Source organism: Passer montanus, unplaced genomic scaffold (genome assembly GCF_014805655.1).
Source record: "Passer montanus isolate IOZ18808 unplaced genomic scaffold, ASM1480565v1 scaffold67, whole genome shotgun sequence".
Classification (NCBI taxonomy): Eukaryota; Metazoa; Chordata; class Aves; order Passeriformes; family Passeridae; genus Passer; species Passer montanus.
The window spans coordinates 2,098,043-2,112,048 of NW_024371815.1; the positions used below are offsets into that span (position 1 = coordinate 2,098,043).

Here is a 14,006-nt window from a genome sequence, read left to right on the forward strand (position 1 = left end):
GGGATTTGCTGATGAAGGGTTGAACTGCCAATCATTTCTGCACTGGCCTTATTTTACTCACTGCAAGCAAACAGAGACACAGGAGCAGCAGCAACTCTTCTTGTCTCATAAAACTGAGAACTCTCAAATTCTTGAATTTCTTTTAAAACCATTTTTACTTCTAAGCAGTAAAAATACTGTTAAAAAGCATAGATGAGTGCATTTTCAGATTCATCTCTGCCTTCCTGTTGGTAGCCATGGAAATGCTCAAGCAAAGAACAGTACAGTACAGTAGCAGTACTGAAAGCAAACACATAAGGACTGCCTAAAAAAAGGGATGCCACTTCCACCGCTAGAGATTTTTAGGAACATATTAGACACGTGTCAAAAAATTATGTAATGACCCACACAAACTTGTGTAGTTTTTTTCCGTTACTTGTCCCCAATTTATGTTTGAGAAAAAGTACAACTTGTGTGTTGTTTAGGCCTACTGTCTGAAGAATAATTTGCCTCATTAATCTCTACCTGCTATGATGAGCCAGCCTAATCCCTTACAGATACAGGACAGAAACTGGTGTGGAATTTTTCATTTTTGCAGTTACTTTATTTGTGCAATAATGAATATTAAGAACACCCTTTATGTTTCCAATACCCTTTTAGTAGGATTTTGTCTTTTTACTTTTTTTCTTCCATTTCATAACTTCTAATTTTTTCATTGCTATTTGGCTTCTAATGGTCCTCACTTTGCAATGGAGTTCTAGCCCTCAATCATTTGCTACTGGAACCTTCATCTCTTTGACAACAAAGTCTTCTTCAGGAAGTCTAAGTTGTCATTCATGGCTTTTAAATATTTTCCTGCTATTGTATTCAGTACAAAAATATGAAACTCCTTGAATCACTGCAGTTCCATGGAGACATAATAATGGGATCTGTTACCTGCCCAAACTGAATGTTACCTAGTTTCCTTCATCCCTACTTCGTCTAGACAACAATTGATTTTTAGTCCAGTACTTCTTTTTTTCTTCAGAGTGAGTTCCAATAGATGTTGCCATGTTGGCAACTGCTCCAGAATAGATCTGTTTTCTTTTGGAAATGTAATTTAAATAGTGCTTGCTTAAGAGAATAAATCTGTTATAGAACTCCAGCTTTTCATTATGCAGCTGTGCATAATAACAACCATGTTTCCTTCTCTGGCATGATTTAGTGATGAGTGAAGATCTGCAACAGAGGTACCATGGAGGCTTTGTGAGCGATTATTTATGAGCACTCAGGATTCTGCAATTCTGAGATATTGTGCAAGGAGTAATGTTTTTAGTTGATAGAGTTTTACTCCTTCACACCTTATTACTCATATTGTCTTTCCTAAGCAGCTTGTAGACAGCGATAGAAACAATCCTGTCACGCATCATGTTTCAAAAATATCAGTTCAAACGTGCTGGAAAGTCTCACACACTTTCCCCTTTCCCTTTCTCTTTCCAGCTCCTCATTTTCTTGCTGTCTCGTGGAGGGAAACCATCTCAGTCTGTTCTTACCCAGTGGTAACAGAAGTGATGGTAGCTATAGATCAAGCTTCCTCATCCTTTATAAGTCCAAGTTCCTATAGGAAGAGGATTATCCCTTTTGGGATAACCAAATAGCATGTTCCTGATTCACCCCAAACCTGTTAAAATGACCTGGTGAACAGATAGTCCGCCTCTAGCAGGAACACCTGTGCAGATGGTGCCTGTGCTGAAAAGGGACTGCTATCAAATACAGACAGGCAAAAATAGTTTTGTGTGAACAAAATTAATTTCTGATGAATCTGAAGTAAAAGATATTTGTCCCTCAAAACCATCACCATTTGCTTCCAAGGTGTTGAATTTTTCACAGAATTATTACCCTTTTCATTGCTACAAGTCAGTAGAAACCTGAATATATTCATTGTTCCCTTTTCTTGTGCCATATAACACGCACGGGTTATTTCCCTGTGCCTAGATGTAATTCTGTAAGGCAAGGAAGAAAAGGAGCAATGTCTCCTGTCTTGCTAACATTTGCTTTCAAGAGAGCCTCTCTGTCTCGTGGTATGATGCATAACAAGTGGGAGTATCCAGCACTGCCACACTTGGTACCCTTGCACTCAGGCCTGGGTGAGCTAAAGTGCCTTAAATCACAGTGATGGCAAGTGGAAGCAGGAGCTGTTGGTCCTCTCACAATGATGCACAACTGCTGTACATTCACCACATGCTAATCTTTTCCTTAAACTAAAGGAAAAAAAAATGTCCTCTAACTTACGAAGAGAATTACTGACTTTCAAGACTGCACAGTGGATTCAAATGAAGCTCAGTTTGGCTGGCTCTGAAAGCTGCTTGCATCACACTTGGCTTGTGATGAATGAAAATGCAATCTAGATGTTCTCATCCAGCTCTTAAAAAAATAAATTTGAAGTTGTTATAAATTACAAAATTGCTGAAGCTTCAAAACAGAACTGACAGCCTAAGCAGAGAATGCTTTCTCACATCTACAGGCATAAGTATGACAGAAACTTGCATTTCTGTTCCTTGGCTCTAATGAAACAGAGGAAGGACTATATTTGGTGTACTTTTATCATATGTTGTATATTTTGGAGAAATCACCAAGACAGAAAAGAGCAAAATCTCTTCATGCCTTCTTGCAGAATAACCATTAAAATGGGATATCAAACTCTACTGGCATGAATATGAGCCTGTATGACAGAGCTTTTGAACAGAATGTTTTTTAAAAAATTAAATTCTCTAGCACCAGTCTGTTATTAGACATGTAGAAGTTTTTTTGCCCACTAGGTGAACATCAATTGCCAGTTTGAGACTGCTCTATGTAACATTTTGTTTCTACACAACAGCTGCATGCAAGACACTCTTAAAGAAAGAAAGAATTATTTTATTCCAGTAATTTTTATAAAATTGTGCTGCAGGTTTACTTGACCCTGAATCAGTGGCAAAAGACTGATAATAACCATGCTGATTTTATGTCCCACAATTAACTTCTTATCACACTTCCGAGAATCTACTTACAACCCACGTGTTTAAACAGGAAGACTTGATTTCTGTGTGCACCTTAAATTTTGCACAGCTGCTGCAAAAGAAAGGTGCTAAAGGTCCCCTTTATGCTGAGTTATGCTTTTAGACTTCCTGTACCTGGCAGTACCTGTTCTGTTTCCTTTTAGTAATTAGCACATGCTGCATTTCATCACAGCTAGTGGTGTGACATTTAGTAGCATTTAGTCACAATGGGAGCCCTTCAGCTTCTCCCCAAACAGAGAAGTAATAATGCACAACATTTGCAGACAGAAATTTCTCATGTGGGACGGAGGGGGCATGAACAGACTGATGCTAACTGCTACTGCAAACCACTTTTTGGTGCTAGCTCATGACAACCAGAAATGCTGCTTCCCCTTTCCTGAGGTACACAGCCATTCATGTGCAATAGAGGGGTGGTTTTCATATTGACTAGGCTGCAATTCCTGTGACTTGCCACATGCTCAGCTACCGCTGAAAGATTTTTTTCAGCAGGTTTTTCTAATTGTTTGTTCAGCCGAAAATATATTAAGCTGGGAGTATCATTATTTCCTGTGCAGGTACTCTGCAGAATTAGAGAGTTCCTGACTGTTTCCATTCTTTTATTTACCCTGGGAACCAAACAACTGACCTAGCCACAATGACACATCATGATGACAATACTCTCTTCTGGTTGCTCCGACAGAAGAATTGATTCATACTCTCAAAAACAGAAGAAAAAAATTATTATGGAAAAAGAAATTAGTAACAGTATATGCGCAAAAAATCTTTTGCATATAAACAAGTTTATAGTGCCTCAAAATTGGTTTGCTTTTATTTACCTTTATTTATTTACATTTAATATGGACGCTCTCTTACAGAGATAGTAGTCATTTTCAAAAGAAGACATGGAAAAATTAGTACCAATCTTAAAAGAAATACAGCCAACTAAGGACTCACCCCATCACAGAAACAAACTATCTGCAGAGGTATAATTTTCGCTTGATGGTAGATTTTCAGAGCAGTTTCATAACAATCTAATTCTTATCTTTGTAGTATGGAATTGGTGTCAACAGGGTCATGGTGGCAAGTACTTCTGTACAGGTTTACCTCAGCCTCTCACGATTCATTCAAGTGTAACTTGCCCGTATCAAAGCTTGAATAATCACGGGTTTACACTGCTTCATAACGAACCAGTTACACCAACACAAGTCCAGATATTTCAGCCTCTGCTGCCCTCACACATCAGCTTCAGTGTAGACATGAGAGGTGTGAGGTGACGAGAGTGCTTAAATCCTGGGTTCAGAGGGGGGACAGCTTTATCTTGCCACCGTTCTAGAGACACGATCACCGACTCTAGGTGCAAGACACATGACCTTTGCAGAAGACAAGAGCAGTGCCGAGTTTCGCAGATGATAAGGAAACACGACAGCTCTGCTCCTGTCAGGCGGTGACTGCTCGGAAATCACCGTGGGGGTAGAGCAGGGTGTGACAGCTCCGCCGTGCCAACGGCCAAAGCGTGCACTGTGAGACGGAAGGTGAACAGAACGGAAAGATAAAAATACAAAAATCACAATTACCACCCTAGAGCTCCCACTTTTGGCACTGCAGAGCGTAATGCCAGAGTTCCACAGAGCTAGGGGCACACCTGCACATGATGCCTCCACACGTACCGTAGCCCGCACTTGCAAACCCACTGAATTTTGTTCTCACCCTAATCGCAGGCAGCAACGCGGGGACAGCCAGGGCCTCCCGCCGCCCCGGCAGGAACGCGGGACGGGCTGCAGCACCTGGCGGCCAAAAAGTGGCTCCCGCCGAGCCCGGGGCTCCCCAGAACGGGCGCCCTCAGCCACAGCCGCGTTTCCCTCCGTTCCGGGGGTTCCTCGGAACCAGAGCCCCAGCCACAGCCCCGCTCCCGGGGCGCCTCCACTGCCCAGCCAAGCGGGCACCGCTGCGCACCGGCCGCGGCCGCTGAGGCGATTCAAAATGGCGCCCGGCGGCGGCCGCCCGCCGCCCCCCTCCGCGCAGGCGTTCCCTTTCCCGGCGGGCGGGGCTTCCCCCGGCGCGCCGGGCAGGGGGAGCGGAGGCGGGGCGGGAGGAGTCCGAGCTGCGGGGGTTGGAGCATCGCCGGAGGAGCCCGGCACCTGCCCCGCAGCCAGGTGTGCGCCGCCGGCGCCATGGGAGGCCCCACGCCGCGCCGAGGGGGTGCCCGGCGAGGGGCGGCTGCTCCGCCTCAGCCGCGCTGAGCCCGGCGCTGCTCCGCGGGGACCGGAGAGCAGCGACATGGACTGCCCGCCGCAGCCGCCGGCCGCCTCCTAGTCCCGCTGCAGCGGCTGTGGGGCGCGTCGGGCATGGCCCAGCGTGACGAGAGCGACGGAGGGCAGCGCTACCCCGGTGAGGTGTCCGGGCTCCTCGGGGCTGCTCCTGCTCGGGCGGCGGCGCTGCCCTCCAGGGCTCGGGGTGCTGGTGGTACCTGTTGGTGTGAGGGGCAGGCGGGAGGGGAGCAGCCTCGGCACCGAGGGCCGCGCTGGCTGCGCCCGGCCGTGGCCACGTAAAAAAGTTGAGAGGAGCAGGTGGGCTGAGCCCTCGGAGTGTTCACCGAGTGGGTTGGAGACCGCAGAGAAGAGTGAGCGCTGCTTCCTCAAGGTTTTGGTTGTGGCTTTTTCTTTTTTCTTTTTTTTTTTTTTTTTTTCGGTTGTTTCAGTTTCTTTGCGCTGTTTTGTAAGCGAAGGCCGCTAGCTCGGAACCTTCGCAGAGCGAGTCGGGTTCAGCCCGTGAGGAGGAAGCAACTTTGATCTCGCTGCCCCTCTTCTAGTCGAAGTCTCCCAGGCAATTCCCAAAGACCAAACAAAACTGCATCTCACAGCAGCTGAAGTTCTCCTGACGCTGCTGCTAATTTAACGTGGTTCACAGAGTTTCCAGCAATAATGGTGTGAGGAGGGTAAAAGCCCTGTAAAGCGCTTCTGGAGCAGAGGCTTTAGCAGAGCACTGTAACTTGTTTGTATTGCCTGCCTGACGGAGCAAAAACAGTCGGAAAGTGGTGAATGGCTTACTTATGATTACTGTCCGAGCACTCCGCTCAGGAGCCAGCTTTGCAAAGCTCACACTTCTAAAAGGTCACCAGCTGAGAGTTAGATAATAGTCACCTTAATTAAAACAAAACAAAGAAATGCCCACTAGTTTATTTTCTTTTTGCCAGTAAAGTTTTGGCAGTACTTACATAGGTAACTTTAATTGCTGTATCCCATGTTTAGTTAAAAGGCAGGCTTTTTCTAGTCTTAGGAGTTCTTCGCTGTTGGCGATGCTGTGGCTGTTAGAATGTGCACACAAATGGAGCAGAGAATCTTTAATAAACAAAACTGAGTTTGATGCTCTTGTGCACCAAGGTCACTCAGAGCTGCCCTTGATAACAGCAGTGTGTTTCTTGGTACAAAAATAATACTAAAGCATGGAGAATATAAGCCATTAATTAAAAAAAAATCCCTTTAAGAAGAAAAAAAAGTTTCAACTTTTTCAAGAAATTCCTTGTTCTTAAAAATTTGAGAAAAACTCGTGGCAGAACTAAGTGTTGAAGAGGTAATGTGTGATGTTAGCTCTTTGAGAACTGAGCTGTGTATGCAATCATTCCTCTTCTCATTCCTGCGAGGCAAGAAAATATAAAGCCTTTTTTTCCAAATTATTGTCTTATCCTTGTTGCTTGCCTAAACTGCATCACAACTCCCAGCAAACTTGGAATAACGGGCCTTGAGTTTGCATCTTTCTGGTTTTGTTTTGCTCTAATGGTTTGGCATTGCTGTTATCTTTAACTTTTATATCAAAGTGGATTAAAAAGCCATTTTATTGTAGATCTTAGAAATTATAATCAGCTATGACTTGTTCCCTCTGTATGGTTGAGTGATATGCAAAGCCAAAATGTGTTTTAAAGCCTCTGGTTATTGTCAGAACATGCCTTCTTGCATGCTGTGATCAGAATCTGGGGAATGTGAGGCTGTATAGACAGCCCTACTACTGACACAGATGGAAACTCCACCTGTCAGAAAAAAGGTACCTAGGAAAGGGTCTGAAAGCAGAACTAATGTGTGTTGATGTTTTCATAAAGTTTGGTACTTGCAGTTTAGAGCCTTTTTGAGTTTCTCTTTGTTTAGGAATCATCAGCAATTTTGTATTCCCAAGCTTACACATAAATTTCTTGCATGCACAGTGTTCTGTGAGGAAGAGTTGTGCAGGTTAGCTGCCATTTGTGTGAATAGTTGTGTCCTGGTGTTAATTTTGAACCTGGCTACAAAACTGTCTTTATCATGTGCTCCTTAGCACTTAAGTTGAAAGTGTTAATGAGTAAATAACATCTACCTGCACTCTCATTGCCACTTGTGACCTTGGCTGTATTTTCCTAACTCCCTTTTCCTTGTTATTTCTTGTGGGATGTTCCCTCCTATGAGATCGTGTTCTCTGTAAGACAGAGGATGTTAAGACTTTTACAAATATTGACTTTATTTCAATCGTAATATATTTAAATAAGCAATGGGAATTATTAATCTTGTGCAGACAAAATTGCATACTATTTCTCAGGCAGAGAGGTACTTTATGGTACTCAGATGATAATGTTTCAGCATCATTATGTTAATAAGTGCTTTATGGACGGAAGTTAGCATTGGAGTACATGACAGAATATTTGACATCAATTGTCAGATTTTGCACTTACCAGTGAGGCAGCTAAAACAGAGTATAAATATCACTCCATCCCTAGAAACAATTGTACAACTTAACTCAAAATGAATCAAGGAGTTCTCCTATGTGTTCTTGAGAGCTGACTGCATCTCAAGTTTTCATTTAAAGCCCTTGATGGGTACACTTCAAAGCCTCCCACAGTTTTGCTGAACTGTGTAAAACCTTTGTAACTTGCTGTTGCATAATTTGCTCCAGCAAGCTGTAGTGTTGTATACTTCTGCATTTCTTGGTTGCCTGTTTAAAAGATCTCTTCCTGTTAAATTTATTGCTTGAAAAAATACCAAGTCAAGTTAAAATAAAATTCCATGCCAGGTACAGAAGCTATTTTCACTTTTTTTTTTTTCTTGTAATTCTTTTGTTTACAGTATTTGGCCTCTTGAGCTGCTGTGGTTACTGCCTCTGCCAAGGTCACTTGAATGCTTACCATTTGTAAGCTTGGTTGAGAAGAGCAGTGCAATTAAGCTAAGGACTGGCTGCTGCTTGGGAAAATCATTGAGCAGAAGTAAAGGCAGTTATGGGAGGAATTCATTATGAGAACATGCTTGTGCTGTTTACCCAAACATCATCAAAGCTGTTCCTGACAGATTACATTTGTGTTTTGTTTTCTGGACTGCACTTTCTAGATGCATTCATAAGTTTGGATTCTTGTGAGTCAAACCCCTTGGTTATCCTGTTCTGAAGTGTATATGTGTATATGCTTTAGGGTGACAGAAGGGGCTGGGGTGGGCTGTGGATTTGAAGAGCAGTGTGGAGTATATGAAGGAATAAAGGTGAACACAGGGAGAAAAAAAAAGTCAGACTTATGTTAGAAAAACAAGTGAATCCAAGTAAGGTCTGAGAACAGGAGATTCCAGTATATGCAGCAGTAATTATATCTACTGCTCTATGTTATATCTTCTTTGTATGCTTGAACTATCACTGTTGACTTCTTGAGTATAGTTTGTTGCCTGCATTCAAGGATTTCTGTTTAGGGTTGTTTGTTTTTTTTGCTGGCCCTTGCAATTTTAATTTAGTGAATAGAGAATTCATAATGTACACAGGTGGTGTGCCAGCTATTTCAACACATACTTTAATTGCAGGGATGTAAACTTTTCAAACCATGGTAATATGAAAAAAAAAAGTTGCTATAGCAACTCTTTAAGAAAAGACTTCACACATCTTCACAAGCCTTTTAGTCAAAATAGTACACTTGAAACCTTGCTTAGGCAGATGATAGGCAATTGATGCATTGATTGATTTCAATGGGTAGCATATTTCAATGGGCTGTTAAAAAGTTCTGAAGAAGTCTAAAAGATTAAATATCTAGGATTGTTTCTCCTTGACTGTTTGCCTGTGCTTAGGAGTGGATTGAACTGGAGTTTCATATCTGCTAGTGAATACTGTTTGGGTAGTAAGCTAAAGATTTAGTGTAGCCTACAAAGAACAGTTGGATTTCTGAACTTTCCACATGACTGAACTTATGAAAAAAAAAAAGGTTCTGTTTGGACCAGTGAGATATGTTTGAAATGAGTTTTCTCTCACTCGCTGCCTGTTGGTATCACAATGCCAAACTGTATTGATGTCCTCAGATCTAAGAATGGACTGTGTGTCAAAGCCTGGTGTTTGGCAGGGCTCAGGTGACATTAGCCAAGGGTTTAGAACTGCTGTGAGGTAGCAGTTTTCACTGACATTTGAAATTGAGAAGTTTGGGGTTTTTTGGGGGGTATGTGTGTATTTTTTTTTTTAAATAGAATGTGGGGAGGACCTTCTAGAGAATAACTGGCGCCTTTAATTGAGTGCTCTACTTGAGAGAGAAGGGGAGACCAGGCTTCAGGAGCTGAAGAAAAATCTGTCTAGAAAACAGTCTGTTTGCAAGATGGAATGAGTGTTCTTCACTCATTCACACTTATCCCAGAGTGTTTCAGAGATAAGAAATTGAAGCAATATGCACATATTTGTTCTGCCAACTGCTGCAGAGTAATTGCATTGCAAACTTCAGAAGAGCTGTAGACAATTTACTACTGCTATGGAAAAAGAAAATCTGTGTAATATATAGTGTTACATAGCTCATATAGTGTTTAAGGGTCAGTAGCAATTCTGGAAGCCAGGGCAGTACTCCTGATGGTGTTCCAGGTGTATAAAAGTTGCCATTGAGTTCAGTGCATCCAACCTGTAGCTCCTTTGTGACAGCCCTTGCTTTGCAGGTCATTCAGATTCAGACTGGAAGTGGGGCACTGACTGGATTAACTGAGCTGCTGGCAGCCCCTGGGGAGGCAGCATGGATGAAGGATCACAGTCCTGAGTGCAGTTAATACAATGTATTTGCAAATGTCATTGCTACTGGATGGGCACTGATGAAGTGCATTGGTGTATTATCAAAACATGGACTGTATGGATAGCTTTATAGCTGTTCAGATTTTGCATCTCTTCCTTAATGCAACAATGATACATTATGCATTCTCTTCTGTCGTGACAATTTTATCAGTTTTATAGTTTCCAAAAGAATGCTGAGAAAGTCTGTTTACATGAACAACTATGAATCTGGTCTAAGCGTATGGAAACAAGTTTTGTAACTCTCTGACATCAGCAAATATGAATTTATGACTGTATAAAAATAAATTTCATATATTTGCCTCAGTATTGACAGGGAACATTAAAATGCTGCAGGTTTTATAGTACGTAATTTCACTCTCAGGAGATGTGTAAGGAGCAAACATGGGCACACAAACTGCTTATGAGAAGCTTTTCGTGCTTCACATTTGCTAGAAGCCTCATTTAAGTTGCCATTGTCCTGGTTGTTCATGCTGGGGGAAGGGACGGTAATCATGTGCAAGAGAAGACAAATAATTTTTAATTAAAAGCCTAAATTAGGACAGGACTGAGTGCATTAAAAAAACAAATCAAGAAACAAAACGAAGAAACAACTATGAAAAAAACCAACCCTACAAAACAAAGAGTCAAGAACAAACCACAACCTTCCTGCAAACTCCTAATCTTTTCTTTCTTTTTAACCAGTTCCCAGCTGGGCCAAGACAACTGATGCAAATTTATCCAACTCTTTAAATGGTTTGACCTTCGTGGGAGTTCTGGATGCAAGAGTGGGTGGCACTATCCAGGGCCTCCAAAACTTGAGCTCTGGGACCCTGAGAGATCTCTCACTGCCTGAGTATGGACCTGGCCTGCTGTCCAGTGCTTTAGAAGATTGTCATAGCCTTAAATCAGTGGATTCTGGTATTCCAACTCTAGAAATAGGAAATCCAGAGCCTGTTCACTGCAGTGTGTTGGGTGTGAAGAGAAAGCAATCAGAGCCTGAGCTCGTGCCTGACAGGGCTTTCCAGAGCGCGTGCACGCTGCCGCCGTATGTGCCTCCGCATCCGCTGAGCGCTGAGCACGAGCACGCCGTGCGGAAATCCTCGACCTTCCCGAGAACGGGCTATGACACTGTCAAACTTTACAGCCCAACCTCAAAGACTCTAAATCGAAGCGATGATATCTCTGTTTGTAGTGTGTCTAGTCTTAGCACAGAACTGTCAACAACTTTATCAGTCAGCAACGAAGACATTTTGGACTTTGTGGTCACCAGCAGTTCAAGTGCAATTGTGAATCTCGAGACTGACGAGGCGCACTTTTCTGATGTTACCCTGAATTCCTCCAGAGACAGCAATGACCAGAGCCAGCAGCAGTATTGTCATGGGACAGACGTGGACAGTAAACGGAGAATACTGGGACCTTTTACAAACTTCTTTGCCAGGTAATGTTTCCATAAAATATATTTTAATGGATTATGTAAGATCTTTGGAGAAAGGTCCTGTTTGATATTGTACTTTGAAAAATATAATACCTTGGTGTTTTAATTTAGATTGGTATTAACATATTTTTTCTGTTATGAGTAAATAGGCAAATATTGCTGGGTTTAAGGCTCTGCATCCTACTCTATATTATGTTTATGATGTATGGAAGCATCTTAAATCTTGGAAGATTTCTTCTATATTACACTAAAAGGATTTCTGAACAAGGTCTTTTTTCTTCTGAACAGTGGCTTCTCCAGTGATATCTTTTGAGATTTTTGCCAAGGTCTTTAATCTTGTGTCACATAAGTAGATAAATATAGGTAGAATCCATACCTGTATTAAAGAACTTTGACATCTGAAGATTCATAAGCAGTTTAGTAGTGATGGAATATTTATTGATCATTCTAAGAGTATGAAGCTTAAAATACAAATACTTTACAAACACTTGGTGTGACTACTGTGATCTTTCCAAATCTCAGTTACTGCTTTTTTAATATCCTTTTCCTTAATTATTGTGTGGAATGAAAAATCTGACATTGTGTCACCCACTTGTTGAAATAATGGCATTGGCTACCCAAAGCAGTTTCTAAATGTGGTCTTTGTATGAATGATAAGGTTCTAAATGCAGGGAAGTGGGGAATAAGGAAAAGGACTAATTTACTTTTGGGGGGTTGAGCTGTTTGCTAGTGGGTTCTTTTTTAAGTTATGTAAGGCTTTCGTAGTGTGTCTTACTTTTAAGTTATATCATCTGAAGTTTGATATATTTTAGATTAATTGTTCTAGTAAGAAATTTTAGACATCAAGCAGAGTTGGCTGTAAATAACCTGTTTTGCACGTGGCTTCAGCTAGTATCTCTTTCCTCATGCAATTTATTTTTCTTGCATGAAGTAGTAGGCTAATAAAATACATCAAGAATTGGCAAAAATCATTCTTTGAAAGGCTGCCTTATTTGCAAAGCTAAGAAAATCAATTTGTTTAGACCTACCAGGCTGACTGAAGCCTTTGTTGATTTTTATTCTTAGGTTAAAGTACTGTGCAGCAGAATTCCAGTCATCAGTCATGTTTGAGGTGCTGATGCTTTTGTGGACCCTTGTCTGTTTGTTGCCATGGAACCAGACTTAATTCTGAAGCTGGAGGCTTCTCAGCACTTCAAAGCATAAACTTTTGTTACCCATTCTGGTAGCACAACTGCTAACTCAAACAAATGCTGTCCTTCAGCCTGGAAGGGAGCACAGTGGAACAGCACATTTAGACCCCACTCAGAGTAGGATGTTTAACCTCTTCTCAATTTTCTTACCCAACAAAGCAAAGCCATCTGTCCAAATTCTGTTCTAGTGTAGTTTGTGGTGGTTTTACCAGTGTTGCAGAAATTCTTGTACTCACTAGACTGAGCTTTTTAACCTGAATCTTTGCAGGTACATTGAATGCCAGGGAAAAAGGGCTGTCATTACTACCTTTTAGATGGGGAACAGATAATTTTGGTCACTGGGTGATGTCATTGTAAGAATATGAGGATTAAGTTCAAACTAGATGATCGGCTTTGAAGTTCCAGGTGCTCAGTCTGTAACCTGACCTTGAATATCCTCCTCTTTGGCATCCACTTCCTGCTCTGTTTTGGAAACAAGAGCTGCCCACTTCTTGTCTGTACTTGCACACCACAGCCCCGTATTTTATGCACCGTCTCATGTCATGAGACCTGGTGGTGAGTTTCACAGGTATTGAACAAGCAGGGAGCCTCTGAGGCTGTTCTGTGCCACAGGGAGTGCTATTTATATTTATACTGTCAGCATTGTAAAGGTTCAAAACATGCTGTTGCTAGTTTTTGTTGGTGTTTGTAATCTGCCATCCATGGGTTTGAAAACTCCCTGTTCCCTGGAGCTCCTGTGGGCTCCTTGGATTCCCAGGACTTATACCAGTACTGAAGTAAATGAACCTGGGTCTTCCAGTGTTTTTTTTGAAAGTAGCTGCTTTCTAGAGGCCTTCCTACCCAGCTCACCCTGTGCTCTGTGCTGGGGTTTGTGTGCAGTGTGAGATGAAGAGGAGGCATTTTGAACAGTATTGTCAAAGTCCAGCTTGCTGAGAGGGAGCTTCCTAAAGCAGCTTGTTCCAAGTGCTGCAGTGGTGGGTGTAGACAAAGTCCTGGAAAGGAGTGTGTACTTAGCACTGCACTCTGTGCTGAAAGTTGTGATTCAGTCTCACAGGTTGAGTGCATAAACTTCACTGTAGAAAACCAAGGTGAACTGTGGTAAGAGAAAGCCAAATTGTCTTGGCTTTGGCCAGTGGCTGGCACACATGTGTGCAACATAGAATAATCAGACCTGAGTGCTTTGTACACAGCCTTGCAGCAGCCTGGTGGTCACTGGGTAAGGCTGCAGTGCAGAGACTCAGCCTTAATCTGCTGGTTTAGCTCTTTGAGGGCTTCTCGGGGTAATAGGATACAGGTTTGAACCATGGAGAGCAAAGATGAGTCAGCTTAATTTTTTGCACAGGTTGTTGATATTTGGTAAAAGGGAGAAAC

General features: G+C 42.2%; 2 protein-coding genes across 2 annotated transcripts in view; one reads left to right on the forward strand and one right to left on the reverse strand.

Moving 5' to 3' along the window:
• Positions 1-2,683: 2,683 nt before the first annotated feature.
• On the reverse strand, positions 2,684-5,308 carry LOC120511610 (translation initiation factor IF-2-like). Its single transcript, XM_039728910.1, has 2 exons — positions 4,704-5,308; positions 2,684-4,514 (listed from the first exon to the last, which is right to left on the reverse strand). Exons 1-2 carry the CDS (start codon positions 5,273-5,275, stop codon positions 4,310-4,312), a joined length of 777 nt encoding a protein of 258 aa, XP_039584844.1. The 5' UTR covers positions 5,276-5,308; the 3' UTR covers positions 2,684-4,309.
• The window catches only part of TBC1D14 (TBC1 domain family member 14), a 65,018-nt gene continuing 56,269 nt past the window's right edge, over positions 5,258-14,006 (forward strand). The window contains exons 1-2 of the mRNA XM_039728908.1: positions 5,258-5,384; positions 10,713-11,448. Of these exons, the coding sequence (XP_039584842.1) occupies positions 5,342-5,384; positions 10,713-11,448 (779 nt within the window). The 5' untranslated portion in view covers positions 5,258-5,341. The remainder of the gene's footprint in view (positions 5,385-10,712; positions 11,449-14,006) is intronic.